The sequence below is a fragment of the Ipomoea nil genome, unplaced genomic scaffold (genome assembly GCF_001879475.1).
Source record: "Ipomoea nil cultivar Tokyo-kokei standard unplaced genomic scaffold, Asagao_1.1 scaffold3069, whole genome shotgun sequence".
NCBI classification, from domain to species: Eukaryota; Viridiplantae; Streptophyta; class Magnoliopsida; order Solanales; family Convolvulaceae; genus Ipomoea; species Ipomoea nil.
In genome coordinates, this window is record NW_017619497.1 from 6,697,970 (window position 1) to 6,720,591 (window position 22,622).

Here is a 22,622-nt window from a genome sequence, read left to right on the forward strand (position 1 = left end):
TCGAACTGACAGTTTAAATTGGAATCGTCGGTTCGAATTCACCATTTTCCAGAATCGAAAATGCCAGTTCGGAACCAGAACCGAACTGTAATGGTCACCTCTATTTAGCCTTCCATTTAGTCGACAAATAAATCACTCAACTTCTCATTAGGTGGGAGGCTAGTGCATGATGCTCACAAGAAGTTCACCATATTGAGTCTAACTTAGATGATTCTTGAGTAGTTGATTGTGAACAAGGGCATATGATCGAATCTTGGCAGCCATACTGTGAGAATTGCACTTAATGTGGTTCATTGTAGACATCAGCTAATACTAGTCCTCTTACACAATGATCGAGCTATTGAATCACCGTGGTTTATTAATTCATCACTAATCTTTTGAGTTAGGATGTAAGGACTTTGGGCTAGAAAATTTCATATTTTGTGATAAAGTAGTATTAGGGATCGCAAATAAGAAGAACAACTAGGGTTGGATATAACAACTGGGGCAGGCAAGGAAAATGTTATTTAGTCACAATATCCAATTTATTTAGGGTGTGTTTGGTTCGCACATGAGAATCAGAATCGGATTGGTTATCAAATACTTGATAATGATAATGGGTTTTGGTGAAAGTATTTTACATGTTTGGTAATAGGGTGAAATGAGAATGATTATCAATAATAGTAATGATTTTGGTGAAACCCTTATAAAATAAGGAATGAATTTTTCAATTAATAGGGTATTCTAAACTCACAGTAGTGTTTTAAAAACAAGTAAACCAAACAATTAACAAGCACTTTCATACTCATTTCTGAGTGCTAAACCTGTCAACCAAACACACCCTTAGGGGGCGTTTGGTTCAGGTTATATAAGATAACCAATGTTATATTTGTTTGGTAATATAAGATTCACATGTTTAGTTCAGGTTATGTAACTTTCCCAGGGAATGTCAAATAACCTCTGTATTAAATTTTTAGCTATTGAATGGGAATGTGAGATACCTCCAATTACTAATGTTAGACTTATTGACGTTTTAATCAATTTATCTTATTACCATTGTCTTATTTACATATCTTAGTTTTAAACCAAACACAGGAATCTAACATTCCCATCCATCTCACATTCCCTAAGGTAATCTAACATTCCGTGAACCAAACGTCCCCTTAATTTTCTTTAATTTCCCCACACCGCTAATAGATTTTGATCTTGGTTATGGCTTACTTCAGATAATAGATATTTTTTTTCATGAAAGCAATAGGAGTAAAGTTCACGCAAGTCCGATTGATAGCGGTATTCCTCTTAGAATAGTCAATTAGAGTGTGCTCAAATTTTATTCCTACTAATTTAATGATGTGTATATATATATGGTGGGAATTAATTTGATGCAAAGAAAGCGAAAGGTTGCAAGACTTTTCAAATAGAAATTAGCTGGAAAAATTGGAGAGAGGCCAAAAAACAATTAATAATAATGGAAAATAGCACTTTTTCTCATGAATTATATGCTAATAGTGTTTTTTTTTTCTAAATTAATCATGTATTTATATTTATCCCCTTAATTATTTTAAAAGTGACGTTTTCTCTCTTCTCTGTTAAATGAATTTTTGAATTGTTAAAAATAAGAGTAAAATATGTATTTCAAATTATTTTTGTCTCCAACAAATTATTTCTTATATATGACAATTAGAATAAATGTCACAAAAAAAAAAACTATTTGCAAATATTATAATTATAATTTTAAACTAATACTACTATACTAGTAATAGAATTAAGACTTGAACACAAATTTAGAAGTAATAATTACTTGTGTTTAAATCTTAATTATGTTGCTAGCATTATCTTAAATTTATAATTATATTGTTATTATTATTATTATTATTATTATTATTATTATTATTATTTTCTTTCCCTACACACCGCCAATACATTTTGATCTAGGTATTGTCTTACCTAGATAATAGATTGTTTTTTGTTTTTTTTTTGTTTGTTTGTTTGTTTTGTTTTATTTATTTGCTTGTTTGTTTGTTTGTTTGTTTGTTTATTTGTTTTGTTGAGGAGAATCGAAACTGATTTTTTTAAGTGGGATGCGCGTTTTTAATAAAACAACGTCGTTTTTGCATCCGTATGCACCATGCATGGTGCATACTGATGCACAACATAACGATCCCTCAACCCATTGGACAGGCTGAAAATTTTTATTGAACCATATATGGGCTAGGAGGGAAAGACATTGAATTCATTTTCAAATGAAAGATCTCTCTCATGGAAGAAACGTTTACTAAAAATTTGTTTTTGCCTAAACCTATCCAAAATAAATTCTAGAATTCACAAAAAACAAAAAAATTAGGAAATGATTTTATCACGTTTGTGAGAGGCCTCATGACATGCATAATCCGACACTATAAATATAGGAGAAATTTGGACAATTAGATGGTATTAGATATTAGAAGGAATTAGAAAGTAGTGTAGAGTAGAATTAGACAATATAATTTACTTCCAAGTTCTTAGAATCCTAGATAAACATTTACTTCAATTTGCATTTCAATTTCAATTTTCATTACAAGTTCTAGATAGATTCAAAGTCTATTTCTCTTTAAGTGTTGATGTAGATTGAATTCATTCCATTTCCCAGTTGCAAGATCAATTAGATAATAAATCAATTCCAATTTCAATTCATTGCAATTTTACTTGTTTACTTTGGTACTCTAATTCATTGATTTGTGTTGTTAATTATGAAATTATATCTTTCTCTTGAATCTATTGATATCATTGTTTTACGTGTGAAAATTCATTAATAATTTAAATAATACCCTAGAGCTAGTGGAAAACAAAACAGCACAACACAGATGCAACTATCATTTTTGCTGAAACAAGAAACTTGAAAGCTCATATGAGCCAAATAAAGTAAGATACAAAAGGAACTGGATGTCGCATTTAACTTCCATTCTCAAGTAAGATACAATGCATACCACTTTAAGTTCTGGCATACAAAGAAAGAAGTTGGACTTTGATCTTTTCCAATGCTAGTAAGGCATCTTTGATGGTCATCCTCTCTCGAAGAGATTCTACTGAACATTTCATGCCCAGCTCAAACAGAGCCAACACACACTGCAATTTTTCAGTATACTTGTCTTCATTTGGTCCAATTAAGTTGGGATCTATAATCTCACTTATTTTGGTAGGAATGGCATTTTGCACCCAACTCCTCAAACTTAAATCTTCATTGAACATTTCATCTCCCGGCTGTTTCCTAGTAAAAACTTCAAGCAACATGATACCATAACTGTACATGTCACTATGAGTGGACACAAGACCCTCCTGTCCATGCTCTAGAACCCATGCAAAATTTGAGTGAAAGCCATAAGAAATGCAAATTAAACTATTATATGCAAAATTTTAAAATTAAATCCACAATTTTTTTTAGTGAAACTTTACCTAGGGCAATATAACCAATTGTTGCAAGGGAATTGTAAAGGCGGTGGAGTTCCCATCTCCTAAGAGCTTTGCAGAACCAAAGTCGCTCAAATGACCAACCATGTCAGTATCCATTAAGACATTGTTGGGTTTCAAGTCACAATGAATAACAAGCTCGGAGTAACCATTGTGGAGATATTCCAATGCAGATGTCACATCCATCATTATACTCACTCTTTGTATCATATCCAAGAAATGATTATGAGAATATAACCATTTGTGTAGACTCCCATTAGGCATGTACTCTAGTACCAATCCTTTAAAATCCAAGTTTGAACAACAGCCAAGAACCTTTGTGAAGTTTCTGTGACGAATGTTGCGTAAAACTTCACATTTAGTGTCAAAACTCCTACTTGCATTTTCATGTATCAAACGAAAAACCTTGACAGCAATGTGCATCCCATTTGTTAAAATCCCTTCATAAACTGATCCGAAACTTCCACTACCTAGCAAGTTGCTTTCATCAAATCCGTTGGTTGCCCGTTGGAGTTCATAGTATGAAAATCTCGCTGGTACCAATGCCAACAGGAAGCTGGATTCACCAGGAACCTCCCTCAGCTCCTTTGCCTCTTGAAAATAAAAAATACAGCAACAGAGGCAATCAACACTACAAGAATTGCCAAGGAGACAAGTACATACATAACTACTCTGTTCTTCTTTGATGGATGCGGAGTATTGGCTGGGCAAGGTGGGAATACGTGGATAGCAGTTGGAGTTGTGGTAAGTTTCCGAGGGAATTTGGAATGAAGCCTGTGAATTGGTTTTGGCCAAGTTCAAGAACAACAAGGTTGGAAGCATTTGAGATTTGGGCCAAGGTACAGTTCTTCTAAACTGGGAAGCCAATAACCCATAGAGGATGGAAGAGTTCCTGAAAGGTTATAATTTCATATCCAAACTGAGTTCCTCCAATTCATCAAGATTGCCCAACTCTTTTGGTATTTCACCTGTGGATTTGCCAAAGTCACAAAGTTACTATATTAATGTTAATTTTTTCTAACTTTCTATTCACGTACAATATATGGTATAATTTGTTGACAGAGAAAGTAGCAATTATTCATCATGACTCATAAATATGAGAACTGTATTAAAATATTTTGAAATTTTTTTTTTTAATATATGGTAGTTTTAAAATGGAATTAAAAATATATTAGAAGTGATTTAGATGGAGTATATCCCTAACCCCCAGTATTGACTATGGACAAATAAGACTAAAGGCCCTGTTTGGTAAAATGGCTGTTAGCTGATAGCTGTTAGTTGTTAGCTGATTGTGTTAATTAGAGGGTATAAATAGTTGATAACATTAGCTAATTGTAGAAAAGTGTTTGGTAAATTAGTTGTTAGCTGATAACTGTTTGGTATAATTTCTTTTCTTAAAAAGCTAATTAAAAAGTTGCTTGGAGTAGCTTTTTAATTTTAGCCTTTTGAAATTGCAAAAAAACTAATTAACCAAACTTTTATATTGATATTTTAACTAACTCAAACAATCAATAGTGGTCAAATAAGTCAAAATTGACCTATAGGCCAATTTTTTACCAAACAGGCACTAAGTCAAAACTTGACATCCTTTGCCAGTTTTAAATCATCCACCATCCAAACATCTCAATTTACAGTTTCAATGAATTATTTAAAAAAAAAAAAAAAAAAAAAACAAACAAACAAACTTTTCCTACAAACTGAACACATGATTTGAGGGAATTGTGGCATTAATGATTGCCTGAAAATATAAAATGATAAAAATGCTGCTCTTTAGAATCTCCTGTGGAAACGATGAGCATGAAGGATGTGGTTTTATCTCTGAAAATTAAAAGATTAAACTTCAGCTTCTTTAACACTATATTAAATGAATACTTAAATCCAAATTGAAACTCATTTCATAATTCTACATATAATTCTGATGGATTCTTTAACAGTAAATAGAATTATTATACAAATGCACTCCTTCAAACATTATATGCTATTCATACTACTTTAAGCTAAGTTCTTGCATACAAAGAAAAAACTTGGACTTTGATCTTTTCCAATGCTAGTAAGGCATCTTTGATGGTCATTCTCTCTCGAGGGGATTCTGCAGAACATCTCATGCCCAACTCAAAGATAGCCAACACACACTGCAATTTTTCATCATATTTGTCTTCATTTGGTCCAACCAAGTTGGGATCTATAATCTCACTTACTTTGGTAGGAATTGCATTGTGCACCCAACTCCTCAAACTCAAATCTTCATTGAACATTTCATCTCCAGGCTGTGTCCTTGTAAAAACTTCAAGCAACATGATACCATAACTGTACATATCGCTACGGGTAGACACGAGACCTTCCTGTCCATACTCTAGAACCAATACAAAATTTGATAGGAAGCCATAAGAAATGCAAACTATTATGTGAAAAGTGTTAAAAGTTAAGAAAAGGCTTTAAAATGCTTACCTGGGGCAATGTAACCAATTGTTGCAAGGGAATTTGTAAAGGCTGTGGAGTTGTCATCTCCTAAGAGCTTTGCAACACCAAAGTCACTCAGATGTCCCACCATATCAACATCTATTAAGATATTGCTGGGTTTCAAGTCAGCATGGATAACGGGCTTGGAATAACCATTGTGTAGATATTCCAATGCAGATCCCACGTCTATCAATATACTCACTCTTTGCATCATATCTAAGAAATAATTGTGAGAATATAACCACTTATGTAGACTCCCGTTAGACATGTACTCTAGCACCAATGCTTTAAAATCCAAGTTAGAACAACTGCCGAGAACCTTTGTGAGATTTCTGTGACGAATGTGACGTAAAACTTCACACTCACGCTCAAAACTCCTACTTGCATCTTCATGTATCAAACGAAAAACCTTGACAGCTACATGCATCCCATTTGTTAATGTCCCTTTGTAAACAGAGCCAAAACTTCCGGTACCTAGCAAGTTGCTTTCACTGAATCCATTGGTTGCCCTTTGGAGTTGATAATACGAAAATCTTGCAGGTGTTATTGTTGAAAACAAGTCAGGTTCACGGGGAAGCTCCTTCCTGCGCCTCTTTAAAATCAGGTATACAGTAACAGAGGCAATTAGCAGTACAACAACTGCCGACGAGACAAGTACAATGAGAACCACTCTGTTCTTCTTTGATTGATGAATCCGAGGAGTATTAGCAGGGCAAGGTGGGACATGCATCCGAGGAGTACCACATAGACCAACATTTGACAAGAATGATTCATAAGTGAAGTTGGCAAAAGGACCTCCAATCGGAATTTCTCCGGTTAATCTATTGTATGAAACATTGAAATATTCCATACTTATAAGCCCCTCTAATGACTTGAGAATCATTCTAGAGAAATTATTATGAGAAAGATCCAATGAATGTAGATCCAGGAGTTTGCCAAATGTGTCAGGAATAGAACCCTGAATTGTGTTATGAGCTACAGAAAGATTCATCAACTTTGTCAAACCTCCAATTGTAGTAGGAATTGTCCCGGATAGTTTGTTATGTGAGAGATCAATAAATATTGCGGTTTTTGCATTCCCAATTTCCGGAGGTATAGAACCCCTCAAGTTATTGGAATGCAAATCCAGCCAGAAAAGATTTTGAAGGCTCCATAGGCTAGGAGGGAATACAGTAAATTCATTTTCTGACAAATGGATCTCTCTCAATGAAGAAACATTTCTTAAACAATCCGAGATAGGACCTCAAAATTTATTTTCTTCTAAATCTATCAGGCCCAAATTTGGTACTTTGGGAAATGATCCTGTTAAGTTGTTCTCTGTTAAGAAGAATCTCTGAAGATTCTGAAGAGCCTTAATCGTTATCGGTAGAAATCCTATAAGGTCATTGAATGATAGACTCAAGTAGTACAAGTTACTTAAATTGCCAATCTCATCTGGAATTGGTCCCCAAATGTTTGCATATTTTATGTCTAACAGTTGGAGAGTGGTTGAGAGGTTGCCTATTGAACTCGGGAGCACATTGTTTAAAGGGTTAAATGCCATTGACAATATTTGGAGATATCTACAGTTTGCCAATGAAGTCATAAGGCCAAATTGAGGATCAGTTGTTAGGTTGTTGGAATGCAAGGATAGCAATTGGAGTTGTGGTAAGTTTCCAAGGGAATTTGGAATGATGCCCGTGAAATTGTTGACACTAAGTTCAAGACGGACAAGGTTTGAAGCATTTGAGATTTGGGCAGGTATAACTCCTCCAATATAGTTTCCACCAAGGCTTAAGTTCTCTAAATAGGGAAGTCTATGACCAAAAGATTTTGGAAGAGTACCTGAAAGGTTATTGGCTGTGAGTAATATTGTTCCAAGTGTTGAAATATTGAAGATTTCCCAGGGAATGGAACCACTTATTCCATTTGCGGACAAATCAAAACCCTCTAAATTATCAAGGTTGCCAATCTCTCTTGGTATTTCACCTGCCAATATAATTCAAATTACCCAAGTCACGAACAAATACCATATCTGATCTGTATGCATGTCATATTATATGTTGGAGCCAATCTATATATTTCCAAAACCACATTATAACATCCTTCTTTCGTTTTTCTAGTCAATAAAAAGTATGTTTAAATCACAAGACATGACAATTAAAAAAACAGAGCATCACCACCTTTACCTGATGACAAGGAATTCTCACGAAGACTAATCATCCTTAGAGTTGTCAAATTTCCAATTTGTCTTGGTAATGGCCCATTTAGTTGATTTCTCTTCATAACAAGGTATTCAAGCTTAGAACATTCACCTATGCTCCTTGGAATGTTTCCATATAGCTTGTTATTAGACAAAGCAAGTATTGCAAGCTTTTGAAGATGTGAACACATGTTTGGCGGGAGAATACCAGACAGATTGTTGTTTTCCATATTTATATTAGTAAGTGCATAAATGCTAAATATTGTTTCGGGTATGATTCCTGCAAAACAAAAGTATATGTATGTATTAGAATTATTACAAAATATCATTTACTTTGATCATTTTCAAATGTTATCCATACGTAAGTTGTCATGTTGGATTCTATTCTCAAATTCACAGTGTATTATCTTTCTTTCATTACCTGACAAGGAATTAGAACTAAGATCAAGTTCTTTTAGCATTGTCAAATTCCAATATGTCTTGGCAATAGTCCACTTAGTTGATTTTCCGCCAAATAAAGGTCTTCAAGCTTAGAGCATTCACCTATGCTTCTTGGAATGTTGCCATATAGTTCATTGGTATGCAAGTAAAGTTGTTCAAGCTTTTGAAGTTTTGAACACATATTTGGTGGGAGAATACCAGAAACATTATTGTTTTCCATGCTTACATAAGTTAGTGTAGAAATGTTAAAAATTGTTTCTGGTATTATTCCTACAAAATCAAATCAAAAAACATGATGAGTTATATGTATTGTATACGTATTTATTATAAATAAATCATTTAACTTGAGATCATTTTCAAGGTTTCACCGACAAATACAATATCCATAGCGATGCATTTGTCATGTTGGAGTCTGCCACATTCACATTAATTATTTCATTTTGCAACTCAATAAAAAGTGTACAATTAAAAAGAAGAGATAAATAGTGCATATCTGACAAGGAATTATAACTAAGATCAAGCTCTTTTAGCATTGTCAAATTCCCAATATGTTTCGGCAATGGCCCACTTAGTTGATTTTCTGTCAAATAAAGGTCTTCAAGCTTAGAGCATTCACCTATGCTTCTTGGAATGTTGCCATATAGTTTATTGCTATACAAGAACAGACGTTCAAGCTTTTGAAGTTTTGAACACATGTTTGGTGGGAGAATACGAGAAAGATTATTGTTTTTCATGCTTACATAAGTTAGTGTAGAAATGTTAAAAATTGTTTCTGGTATTATTCCTACAAAATTGAAACACGAGTCATAAATTGTTAAATACTATATATGTATTTAGAATTATTATTATTACAGAAACTCATAAATTTGATCATTGTATAGTATTTTCAAAGGTCTCACATTACTCTAGCTAGAAGCCAAATATAGGAAAAATACCTTCAAAGTTGTTACTACCAAAGCTTAAACTATGAAGCATATTCAAGCTCCCAATTTCTCTAGGCAAGTTTCCATGGAAATTGTTGTAGCTTATGTTAAGAGAAACAAGAAATGTGAGGTTGCCCAGTTGTGGAGGAAGGGTACCCACAATACCCATATTCGATATATCTAACGCGATCACTCTATTGTGTCTTGATCCACAAACAATTCCAATCCAGTTGCAAACAGAGGTATTGGTTGACCAATTTTTTGTCAAGATATGATGGTGACTTAATCTAAGGTAGGATTTCAAAGAAAGAAGAGAGGATTGATCAGTGGTGATGTTGGTGGCTAGAGAGTTGGGCATGAAAGCCATTGCCAAAATGAACAAGGATAAAAGAGAAGATAAGTTTGTGATCGCCATGGTATTATGGATATGACAGCTGATACAAAGTAAGGTTTCCATGAATAAATACTACTATATATAGTACCATATGTCTTGCATGCGCCCACCAAAATAGCTCAAAAAGTAGACTTCAATTATCTATTATATTTATATAATATATTAATTAATTACTTTATACTTCCGTAGGAGACGCGTCTTGACGACTGTCATGTGGACAGCCACACTATGCGACCAGTATTCATTATTCAACTCAGAATACATAATTGTAAGAACAATGGACAAAAGTGATCAATAAGCTATGGATATTAAGAGGTATCATCAGGTAAGGATATGTGTCAAAGAAGTTAAAAGTATACTATACAAACAATTTGAATTTTTTTTTTTAAAGATATAACTTTTAAGGGTATAATATTCACTCTTTCGTTATATATTATTATGATTAATATTATTTTTATTTGGAGAAAATGAAAGGAACAATCTCCGAACAGATAGACACAAAGAAACTATTCATCCCGGATAGATGCGGGGAACCCCCATCCCCATAGCATCCTGATCCAGCAAAACAATGAGCATCTTCAGGTGACTATAAGATTATTATTATTATGAGGGAAAGTAACATGGAATCAAAATTAGTACTTAAGTAATTAAGCGCCATAATACATTATTCACTTGCTAATAGGACTATATACTACTTGCATTTTTTATTTTTTTGCAGGGTTTCAAGGACTTGAATAATTTTTTTATTTTTTATTTTTTTAGTTTGAAAGCTTTATAACACTCTTTGGTCTAAATATTACTGTAATTATCTACTACTATTTCCATGATATAAGTATAATACTGATAAATAAAATTTGAAAAGTTAGATGAGATATTGAGTGATGATGTGTGGTGAAATATCATTTGTATATTGTTGATGTATGCAATATATGTTCATAACTACTTTTAGAATTTGTCAACCTTCGTCTTGAGCCCCGTGCAAGGGACTACATATCCTCCGTCCCAAACGCAATACATATATGCATGGCTATTTTTTGGATCCTTTAATAATAACTATCTAATTTATTTATTTATTTTTAAGAAAATCTAATTTATCTTTTTGTGATTCTCAATCAAATAATTTAATTTCAAGGCATAGATTTTGACTAAGTGTAAGTTTTACTTCTTGAAGTGTGTTGATATTACTTAGATTGGTTGGAGTTACCAAATGTGGTAAAGATTTAAAAATTGTGAGATTAAATATGAAAAAGAAAAATTAATAGTTAGGAATCAAATAAGAAAATGGTTTATATTTGTGAGACCAAAAGTGAAAAAAAAAATTAATATAAAATACAATATGAAAGTAAATTAAAATTTGTAAAGTGAAGTATATGTCTTGATGACAAAAAGGTATACATAGAGCAAATCGAATTTAAAAAAAAAAAACAAAAACAAAACAAAACAAAAACAAAAACAAAAACAAAGAACTCTTAATTTTCAAAATTGTTAGGGGCTTTTGTCACGTGAGGAACTAGAATTGATAATTCGTATGACAATTATGAAGGATACATTTGAACAAATTACAAAAGAAGTTCTACATTTTGATAAGAATAACTGAGCAAACCCATTAAGGGAATAATATTTAATCTTTCATATCCACAATTTATTGGTATATCACTGTTTAATCATAAGAATTTCATGACGAACCATGATTATATTCTTTTGTTTTTTGTTTTTGTTTTTTTTTTAATTTCTTTCCAATTATATTACAGCCTGGACAAAGTCCGCAATGGTCTTCGTCATCCACTAGTTTGGAGGAAGAACATTAGATGTTAGGATGAAGAACATGGCAAAGTCTTGGTCACAATAATTCCCCGTCCAAAACGCACTATAGACGCTGGAAGCAGGATTGGCGTGCTTTACCCTGTGGATAGTAAAGCCAGTCTCCTTTTCTTTTTAAGTCTTTAGTGTCTTAATTTTGGTCAAAGTCTCCGCTTCCTCTTCAGACAAATAAACCCGAGAAAAAGAGGGTGAGTCATATGATACCATCTCATGGTTCTATGAGACAGGTCGGCTCAAGAGGCACAATATTAATATTTAATTGAAAAATATAATACTAATCATGAATAATAAGTTGTTTGTTACTTATAAGAATGTGTGGATACAAGACTTTCTTGTCCATATTCTAGGAGTGCAAATTTTGATAGGAAACCATTAGAAATGCATAACATTATGTGACAAACTAGCTATCCCATCCAAAAGAAGTGTCTACAATTTAGCGAAAGGGAATAGTCACTATGTCCGACAGTGAAAATCCGGCCTGGATATACCAAAAAAAAAAAAAATGTTATGTGGTGAATGTTGAAATCAAATTGAGAAAGTTAAAAAACTGAAACATTTACCTGAAGCAATGTACACTACTACAGAATTGGACATATAAGTAGTACTTTGCACTACACCTTCAAGGTGAAGGTGTCTTGGATAGAAAAAGGGGGAACTTTCCGAGGCACCAATTATAAAGAGGTGCCTCAGATATTTTATTATTATTATATTAATATTTGAATGTAGTGTTGATTGTTATTATATATTGTGTTGATATTATAAGTGTATTGTGGTATTTTATTGTGTTGATATTATATATAAGTGTATTGTGGTATTTTATTGTGTTGATATTATAAGTGTATTGTGGTATTTTATTGTGTTGATTATTACTTGTGAATTATATATATTGTTGTGTTTGGGTTTATAGTTATTAGTGTTAATTATTAGTTGATTTTAATTTAATTATTGTTGAATATTTATAGATAGTTTAATTAATTGTTATTCTTTTTTGATAAAATTTTGTGTGCATTTGGTGAATTTAGAAAATTTTGTACAGGTTGAATCAATAAAATTGGGTAATATTCAATTTTTAAATAAAATATTAATATATATATATATATATATATATATATATATATATATATATATATATATATATATATATAAATCCGTGTCACCCTCTCGGCGTAGGGTGACGCGGAAAGTAATAATATTAAAAAAATATAAAAGCTTTTCGCGGCACCCCTCATGTCAGAGGTGTCGCGGAAAAGCAATATTATAATATTAATAAATGAGTATCCGAGGCACCTGCTCCGCTGCAGGTGCCTCGGATACTCTGTATTAAAAAATTAAAAAAAATATCCTCCGCTTTTCGAGTCACCCTTTACGGGTGACTCGGAAAGCGGAGGAGAATCACAGTCTCTCACATCCGAGTCACATGTACAGGTGACTCGGAAAGTGTTTTATGGGTGACTCGGAAAGTGTTTTATGGGTGACTCTAAAAGCTTTTTTTGTACTAGTGGTAACCAATTGTTACTAAGGTGTTTGTAATGGCAATTGAATTCCCATCTCTTAAGAGCTTTGTAACACCAAAGTCACTCAGATGTCCCAACATGTCAGCTGTGAAGAATAACTCAATAAAGTCAAATGTGGATATTTGTATTTAATGAGTTAGGTTTGAGAAGAGTAGATTTGCATTTAATGAGGTATGTTAGCATTTAATGTTTGCAACTAGAATTGTAAATCTCTAGAAACAAATCTATGACTCATGTTCACTTGGGTTTGCTATAAGAGCATCCATATCAGTTGGAGATATTAGGGGGAGAATGTAAGAGTGAGTAGGAAAGAGAATAATGTGGGAGGGGAGGGAAAAAAAAAATCAAAACTGATTTTATAAAAAAAATATATAAAAAATAAGCATGTCATTTCTCTATTGGTTCTCTTTCCTCCATCATTAATTTTTTTTCTTGGGCAGAGTAATATCCCAACATTTGCAGATGCTCCTCACCCCTTCTCTCTCTTGATTCTCTCTCTGCCACCATGGCATTTTAGCATCAAAAGTAGTGAATTCTCCCCCATTTCTCCTCTGATGTAGATGCTCTAAATAGGCAATCCCTCTTCATTGTAAGACATCACAATCTCATCCTATCCCATTAGATAGCAAAGCTTAGCATAACAAAGTTTCTTTAGAGAGAGTTATATGGTAACTCCTATTGTAATATTCTTTTGCCAATACAAAAATCCTTCTTCAAAATTGTCTTATTGTGTGTGATTTATTCTAAATCTTACACTAGAAATATTCTTAATATTTCCAGCCCAAGTTGCCATTGTAATTAGGTGTTGTGAACCCGTATCGATCCTAACAAGTGGTATCGGAGCCCAGGTTTGTTCATTGATATATCTTTCTTGTTTCGTTTATGTTAGAACCATTATGGTAATGTGATTGTACATGTCTAGGAAAAACTCTGGTTAAGACTTGGTATTTAAGCAGTCCATTTGTGACTCACATTTCTTCTCCAGAAGTATTTTCTTGGTGTACTGTTCACAAGACTAGTAGTGTTCTATTATACGATAATATTTAAATATATCGTTCATGATTTAAATCAAGAACACCACTTACAATGGCATCAAAGTATGAGATTGAAAAGTTCAATGGGAACAATTTGTCATTGTGGAAAATGAGAATGAAAGCAGTTCTCAGGAAAGATAACTGCGTAGCAGCAATTGAAGAAAGACCCAACCGACTTCATTGACAATGCCAAGTAGACTGAAATGGATAGCAACGCTTTGACTTCATTTCCCGGCGGCTTTGGCTTCATTTAGCATTGATTTTGAACTGCCACGAAAAATTATTTATTTTTGTTTAGGATTTAGCGACACTTACATAACCGCCGATAAATATTTTATTTAATTTTCTAATCTAATAATTATGATATTTTCGAACCGCCACTAAAATTTTCATTTTATTTTTATGATCCTCATTAAATTATATATATTTCTACTTACTATGTATACCACATTCTGTATACACAAACTAACTTTGTATACACATTCAATTTAGAAGAACATCAATTGTAACAAATATTTGTCAAATAAAAACATCAAAAAATATTCAAGTACAAAAGTCTACATATATATTATTTGAATTGCATACATAACTAAAAAGTACCAGTGTTACAAAAATCGCGCCTAGGTACCGATTAGGCGGTCGGCCTACTAGGCGCCCTAGGTGCCCGCCTAGGCGCGGTTCCCAGGCGCCTAGCGATTTTTTCAACATTGAAAAGTACTTTTACCTAAAATATCTATACTTGCATCTTTATCTTCTTTATTAATAGAAGCTAAGTGTAAATTTACTACAACTTTGTCATGCCTGCTACTACAACTCTCCTTCAAGCTCATTACTATAACATAAGTGGAGTTTTCACCGATGATTTTCTTGGGAAGCCTCGAATTCCTTTCAACTACACGGGCACTCCACCAGCAAATATGCGGACACAAAATAACACAAATGTTTACAGAATGGGGTTTAACTCCACTATTCAGATTGTGATCCAAGGCTCTCCTAGGCAAATGCTCTTCTAATTCCTGAAGTTCCGATTAGAATTGTAAGCTTTATTGCTTGAAACAAGATAAAACACAACATAAGTGAAGATGACTATATTCTTTTAATTCTGTTAGCCACTATGAACTCACATTGATATGGTCGATGAGTTCCGATCCTTGACTGGTTCGTGTTTCTGAGCCCAAGGCCTTTTCAAGTGATGAAGCATTTCTAATTGAAAACTCACAATCAGTTCCTGATATAAAAGCAAACAAGTTTTATTGGTGAAAAAGGTCAAGTTCATGGCAGCAGTAAAAAAAATATACATTATTATGAAGCTAGTCAAAATTGATGAGATCAGTGCAAGTGCCTTTGATGAGTCGACAAGTCAAATCTTTTTTCGAACTTCATCTAACTTAACCCCTGACTGCAAAAGTTACATAGGCAGTAAGAATATTGAGAAACCAAAAGGGAAAGAAAGTGAAATGAAACTACGACAACGAGACACAATTTAGTACCTTCACTGAAATTTCAAGTGCAATAAGCTCAACTATTCCAGTTCCAAGCTTCAATGGTTTAAACAAAATGTGGTTTATACAATTGTATAATTCTAGCATTGTAAAAATTCATCAAAAGATGAACAAGCTTACCTCTCCGGCGCCTAGGAACAAGAAGTTTGGTCAATTAACGCTCCACCAAGTACTTCCAAAGCTGAAACGAGCCCAGCAAGGACAACATATGATGTTCCTTGTGATATAATTATGTAGCATTGAGAACTGAGGGAAATGTGTCAACAAGAAAGCTCTTGAATCATTGAACACAAGGTGCCAGTAGAATAAGAAAGCTCTTGAATCATACAAGGAAATATTACCTGTATATCATCATTAAACACAAGATGTGTAGTACGATACTTTGCTAGCAGATCAAAAGCATTGTGGTTTAATTTGCAAAGTCTTCGAACTAGAAAGTTTTTAGCAATTTAGAATATATAGTAAATAATAACACAAACTCTAACTTGTGTTTCTGTTGTCCATGTCCAAAGTATTCTACTAAAGTTGCCATCTAAATGCCAATATACTTTCACCTCATGTTTCAATCTCTACACACTAATATTATAACGCAATAGATAACTTTTATCATGCCTTACAAAGAAGCACTTCCACCTATTTATCCAACAAAACCAACAGGAGGCTCAAAACTTTCAGTCAAAGGTTAATTAACTCAATTGCAAAATGAATCATAGATGAGGAATGGAATTTGAAAGCATATGCTTATGATATTAAACAATTTTAGAATATGAATATTTATTCACTTAAGATTGTGATTTACCATCAAATAGAAGTTTATACACATGATTTCAAAGAGTCTACAATTACTTTAATTTTTTTTAGAAACTTTCAAAGTACCGGAAATCCAACTATTCTGTTGTGAGAAAGTTTTTTCTTCCCTTGTAGGCATACTCGAGAGCCCATTTGCAAGCAATTACCTAAATCAAAGAAATGAAAGAAATAAAGGCATCATGTAGAGTCCAAGCATAAATTATATGAGCAGTCTCAGAAAACTTCAATAAAGACTACTAATCTAATATGTACAGGTAGTAGTAGTATGATAAAGCATGCCAGGAAGGATAGGTTCAAGTTGAAGAAACAATTATGCCATTATACGTACCGGGAGTCAGAGCCTGGCCTGGCGGAGATGAGTGGCTTGACATTCGCCACTAACATTTTAGAAATGATGTTTCATTGCAAAAAGAGTAGCGGTTGTTGCAACTGCCACTAAATAAATCTTTAGCAATGGTGATATATAACTGTCGCTAAATGTGTGTTGCTAAATATTCAGTTTTTTGTAGTGGCATACTACTACAAGTTCTCGGATACAGCAAAACAAGTTTAACTTTAATCTTTTCCAGTGCTGGTAACACATCCTTGATGGTCATCCTCTCTCGAGGGGATTTTGCTGAGCATTTCATGCCTACTTCAAGGATAGCCAACGCACATTGCAATTTTTCATTGTAACTTTCTTCATCCAGTCTAAGTAAGTTTGGGTCCATGATCTGACCAATATTCGTAGGGAATGCGTTGTGCACCCAACTTCTTAGACTTAAATCTTCACTGAACATTTCATCTGCAGGCTGAGTTCTCGTGAAAACTTCAAGCAACATGATACCATAACTGTACATATCACTACAGGTGGACACAAGACCTTCTTGTCCATACTCTAGAAGCAATGCAAAATTAAATAGGATACCATAAGAACTACAGAATGGTATGTGCAAAAACCAAATCCAAAAAGTGAAAAATAAAATAAAATTAAAGCATTTACCTGGAGCAATGTAACCAATTGTTGCTAAGGTGTTTGTAATGGCAATGGAATTCTCATCTCCTAAGAGCTTTGCAACACCAAAGTCATTCAGATGCCCCACCATGTCAACATCTATTAAGACATTACTTGGTTTCAAGTCACAATGGATAATAGGATTGGAGTAATCATAGTGAAGATATTCCAAAGCATATGCCACATCTATCATTATACTCACTCTCTGTATCATATCCAAGAAATAACTGTGAGAATGCAACCACTTATGTAAACACCCGTTGGGCATGTACTGTAGCACCAATGCTTTAAAATCCAAGTTGGAGCAACTGCCAAGTATCTTTGTGAGATTTCTGTGACGAATGTTGCGTAAAACCTCACATTCACTGTCAAAACTCCTATTTGAACCTTCATGTTCCAAACGAAAAACCTTGACAGCTACGTGCATCCCATTTGTTAAAATCCCTTTATAAACTGATCCAAAGCTTCCACTACCTAGCGAGTTGCTTTCATCAAACCCATTTGTTGCCCGTTGGAGTTCGTAGTACGAATATCTTGTTGTAGTTGTTGCTAACAGAAAGTTTGGTTCTTCTGGAACCTCCCCCCTGGAGTGCCTCTTGAAGATGCATAGCACAGAAACAGAGGCAATTAGCACAATAAGAACTGCCAACGAGACAAGTACAATGAGAGCCACTCTGTTCTTCATTGATTGATGCAGATTATTAGCAGGGCAGGGTGGGACATGCATCTGAGAAGTACCGCATAGACCATCATTCCCCAAGAACGATTCATAAGTGAAGTTGGCAAAAGGGCCTCCACTTGGAATTTCTCCGGTTAATTTGTTGTACGAAACATTGAAATAGTTCATACTTATAAGTCCCTCCAATGACTTGGGAATCGTTCCTGACAAATTATTATCAGAAAGATCTAAAGAATGTAGATCCAGGAGTTTGCCAAATGTGTCAGGAATAGAACCCTGGATTGTGTTATTAGCAACAGAAAATTGCATCAACTCTGTCAAACCTCCAATACTACTCGGAATTTCTCCAGATAGTTTGTTATTTGAGAGATAAATAGTAGTTGCCATCTTTGCATTCCCAATTTCTTGAGGTAGAGAACCGTTCAAGTTATTCGAATGCAAGTCGAGCATGAAAAGATGTTTAATGCTCCATAGGGTAGGAGGGAAGACTGTGAATTCGTTTTCATACAGATAGATCTTTCCCAGGGAAGAAATGTTCCCTAAACAATCAGAGATTGGACCTGAAAATTTATTTCTGCCTAAGTTTATCCAAAACAAATTCGGTAGTTCACAGATCACATCTGGAAATGATCCTATTAATCTGTTATCTGATATGATGAATGCCTGAAGACTCTGAAGAGCTTGAATGGTTATAGGCAAAAATCCTATAATGTTATTGGACCATAAACTCAACTCGTATAAGCTGCTTAGATTGCCAATCTCCTGTGGAATTTGTCCCCTGATGTTACAATTTGCTAAGTCCAAAATTTGGAGAGTGTGGGAGAGGTTGCCGATTGCATTTGGGAGCACAGCGTTTAAAGGGTTAGAATTTAACTGTAATTCTTGGATATATCTACAGTTTGCCAATGAACTGATAAGGCTAAATTGAAAATCAGTTGTTAGATTGTTCTCAGCCAGACTTAGATATTGAAGTTGTGGTAAGTTTCCAAGGGAATTCGGAATGAAGCCTGTGAATTGGTTCTGGCCAAGTTCAATAACAGCAAGGTTGGAAGCATTTGAGATTTGGGGAGGTATAACTCCTCCAATATTGGTATCGCAAAGATACAATCCTTTTAAATTGGGAAGCCAATAACCTAAAGATGTTGGAAGAGTACCTGAAAACTCATTAAATGACAGTTCCAGTACTTCAAGAGTTGAAATATTGAAGATTCCCCACGGAATAGAACCACTTAATCCATTATTCTGCAACTCAAGCTTCTCTAGTTTATCAAGGTTTCCCAGCTCTCTTGGTAATTCACCTGTCAATATAACATTCAAGTTACCGATGTCACAAACAAATACAATATTCATACGTAGTTGTCATGTTGTAATCTGATTTGTTCTCAAATTTACATTATAATATATTTCTTTCAGCTGAATAATAAGAATGTGTGTTGAGAACTTGTGTCGAAGATAAATATAAAGAAAAGCTCCATTGTCCATACCTGAAAAGGAATTCTCATCAAGCTCAAGATTCTTTAAAGATGTCAATTCTAAGATTTTGATGTATCTACAGTTTGCCAATGAAGTTATAAGGCTAAATTGAGGATCAGTTGTTAGATTGTTCTCAAACAGTTTTAGATTTTGGAGTTGTGCTAAGTTTCCAAGGGAATTGGGAATGAAGCCTGTGAATTGGTTCGTGCTAAGATCAAGAAGAACAAGGTTGGAAGCATTTGAGATTTGCGGAGGTATAACTCCTCCGATATAGTTTGAGCCAAGGTATAAGTATTCTAAATTAGGAAGCCAATGACCTAAAGATGTTGGAAGAGTACCTGAAAGGTTATTTAGTACAAGGGATAGTGATTTGAGTGTTGACATATTGAAGATTTCCCAAGGAATGGAACCACTTAATTCATTTTCGTGCAAGTTAAGGATCTCTAGTTTATCAAGGTTGCCCAACTCTTTTGGTATTTCACCTGCATGCCAAATTGCCAATTCAAGTTACTCTAGACATGTCCTGAACAAATACAATATCAAAATATAGTTGTCATGATGGAGTCTATTTCTAGTTTTACATTATAATATCTTTATTTTAATTTTGGACCTGAAGAAAAAATTGGATGTGTTGAGAGTGAAAAACAATTAAAAAAAAAAAAAAAGAGTTCCATCGTCCATACCTAACAATGAATTCTCAAAAAGTTGAAGCTCCTTTAACATTGTCAAATTTCCAATCTGTCTAGGCAATGATCCATTTATTTGATTATCCCACATATAAAGGTATTCAAGTGAAGAGCAGTCACCTATGCTCACAGGAATGTTTCCATATAGCTTGTTCATATACAAGTAAAGCTCTTCAAGCTTTTGATGATGTGAACACATGTTTGGTGGGAGAATGCCAAATAGACTGTTGTTTTGCATGCCCATAACAGTTAGTGTAGAAATGTTAAATATTGTTTCTGGAATTATTCCTACAAAATGAAATCAAAACATGAGTTATATGAACTGTATATATATGTATTATAATTTTTACTAAAAAATCTTTAATGTTCATCGTTTTAGTACTCTAGTAGCCAAATACATGAACATGCATACCTTCCAAGTTATTATGACCAAGTCTTAAAATCTGAAGCATATTCAAGCTCCCAATCTCTCTTGGTATTTCACCTGCATGCCAGATCAAGTTACCCAAGTTATGTTAAGTCACAAAAGAAAATTGAATACAATATACATATGTAGTTGTAATGATGGAGTCTTTTCCTATATTTACATTATAATAACTTTTTTTTGTAGCTCAATAAAAAAACTATACGTTTTGAGAGTGTAAGACAATTTAAAAGAAGAGATCTATCCTTCATACCTGAAAATGAATTCTCAGCAAGTTCAAGATCTTTTAGCATTGTCAAATTTCCAATCTGTCTTGGCAACGACCCATTTAGTTGATTACCCCACATATAAAGGTATTTAAGCGAAGAGCATTCACCTATACTTCTTGGAATGTTTCCATATAGCTTGTTCTTATACAAGTAAAGTTCTTCAAGGTTTTGAAGATGTAAACACATGTTTGGTGGAAGAATACCAAACAGACTGTTATTTTTCATGCTTATATATGTTAGTGTAGAAATGTTAAATATTGTTTCGGGTATTGTTCCTACAAAATTAAAACATGAGTCATAAATAGGGTGTATGTGTTTAGAATTATTACTAAAAATTGTTAAATTTGATCGCTATATTTTCATAGGTTTCACATTACTCTAATAACTAAATGCCTACAGGAACATACCTTCAAAGTTGTTACTACCGAGCCTTAAAATTTGAAGCATATTCAAGCTCCCAATCTCTCTTGGTATTTCACCTGCATGCCAGATCAAGTTACCCAAGTTATGTTAGGTCACAAAAGAATTGAATACAATATACATATGTAGTTGTAATGATGGAGTCTTTTCCTATATTTACATTATAATAACTTTTTTTTGTAGCTCAATAAAAAACTATACCTTTTGAGAGTGTAAGACAATTTAAAAGAAGAGATCTATCCTTCATACCTGAAAATGAATTCTCAGCAAGTTCAAGATCTTTTAGCATTGTCAAATTTCCAATCTGTCTTGGCAACGACCCATTTAGTTGATTACCCCACATATAAAGGTATTTAAGCGAAGAGCATTCACCTATACTTCTTGGAATGTTTCCATATAGCTTGTTCTTATACAAGAAAAGTTCTTCAAGGTTTTGAAGATGTAAACACATGTTTGGTGGAAGAATACCAAACAGACTGTTGTTTTCCATGCTTATATATGTTAGTGTAGAAATGTTAAATATTGTTTCGGGTATTGTTCCTACAAAATTAAAACATGAGTCATAAATAGGGTGTATGTGTTTAGAATTATTACTAAAAATTGTTAAATTTGATCACTATATTTTCATAGGTTTCACATTACTCTAATAACTAAATGCCTACAGGAACATACCTTCTAACTTGTTACTGCCAAGACTTAAAATCTGAACCATATTTAAGCTCCCAATCTCTCTCGGAATTGTCCCGAAAAAATTGTTGTATGTCAACCGCAATTGTTCAAGTTCTGAGCAACCTGATAAATTCTTTGGAATTTCACCATTCAACTTGTTGAAAGACAAGCGAAGTACTTTGAGTCTGGTAGCATGTTGACATAGCTTCATGGGAAGAGAGCTAGATAAGCTATTGTTGTTGAGGACCACATTTTGCAATGTGGAAATGTTGAAGATGGTGAAGGGGATAGGACCATCAAGTTGGTTAACTTCTAATATCAGCCATTTTGCATTCTCAAGATTGCCAATCTCCTCTGGAATTTTTCCACTAAAATTATTATAACCAAAATCTATGTACTGTAGCCGACGTAGGCTAACTAACTCTCTAGGCAAATTTCCATAGAAATTGTTGTGACTTATGTTAAGAGAAACAAGAAATGAGAGATTGCCTAATTGTGGAG

General features: G+C 33.7%; 1 protein-coding gene and 2 long non-coding RNA genes across 4 annotated transcripts in view; all 3 read right to left on the reverse strand.

Moving 5' to 3' along the window:
• Window positions 1-22,622, reverse strand: part of LOC109165085 — a 137,369-nt gene that overhangs the window by 107,484 nt on the left and 7,263 nt on the right. The window contains exons 3-7 of the mRNA XM_019313702.1: window positions 21,702-21,786; window positions 21,440-21,511; window positions 21,146-21,243; window positions 21,017-21,071; window positions 20,752-20,823 (exon numbers count right to left, since the gene is read on the reverse strand). Of these exons, the coding sequence (XP_019169247.1) occupies window positions 20,752-20,823; window positions 21,017-21,071; window positions 21,146-21,243; window positions 21,440-21,511; window positions 21,702-21,786 (382 nt within the window). The remainder of the gene's footprint in view (window positions 1-20,751; window positions 20,824-21,016; window positions 21,072-21,145; window positions 21,244-21,439; window positions 21,512-21,701; window positions 21,787-22,622) is intronic.
• Window positions 15,430-16,123, reverse strand: LOC109165091. Of its 2 annotated transcripts, XR_002051488.1 has the most exons (4): window positions 16,039-16,123; window positions 15,818-15,914; window positions 15,686-15,733; window positions 15,430-15,594 (listed from the first exon to the last, which is right to left on the reverse strand). It is a non-coding gene; the product is annotated as an uncharacterized LOC109165091 (long non-coding RNA). The 2 variants fall into 2 exon arrangements; XR_002051487.1 differs by having other exon boundaries at window positions 15,818-16,102.
• Window positions 16,469-16,990, reverse strand: LOC109165092. The gene is made up of 2 exons (XR_002051489.1): window positions 16,836-16,990; window positions 16,469-16,653 (listed from the first exon to the last, which is right to left on the reverse strand). It is a non-coding gene; the product is annotated as an uncharacterized LOC109165092 (long non-coding RNA).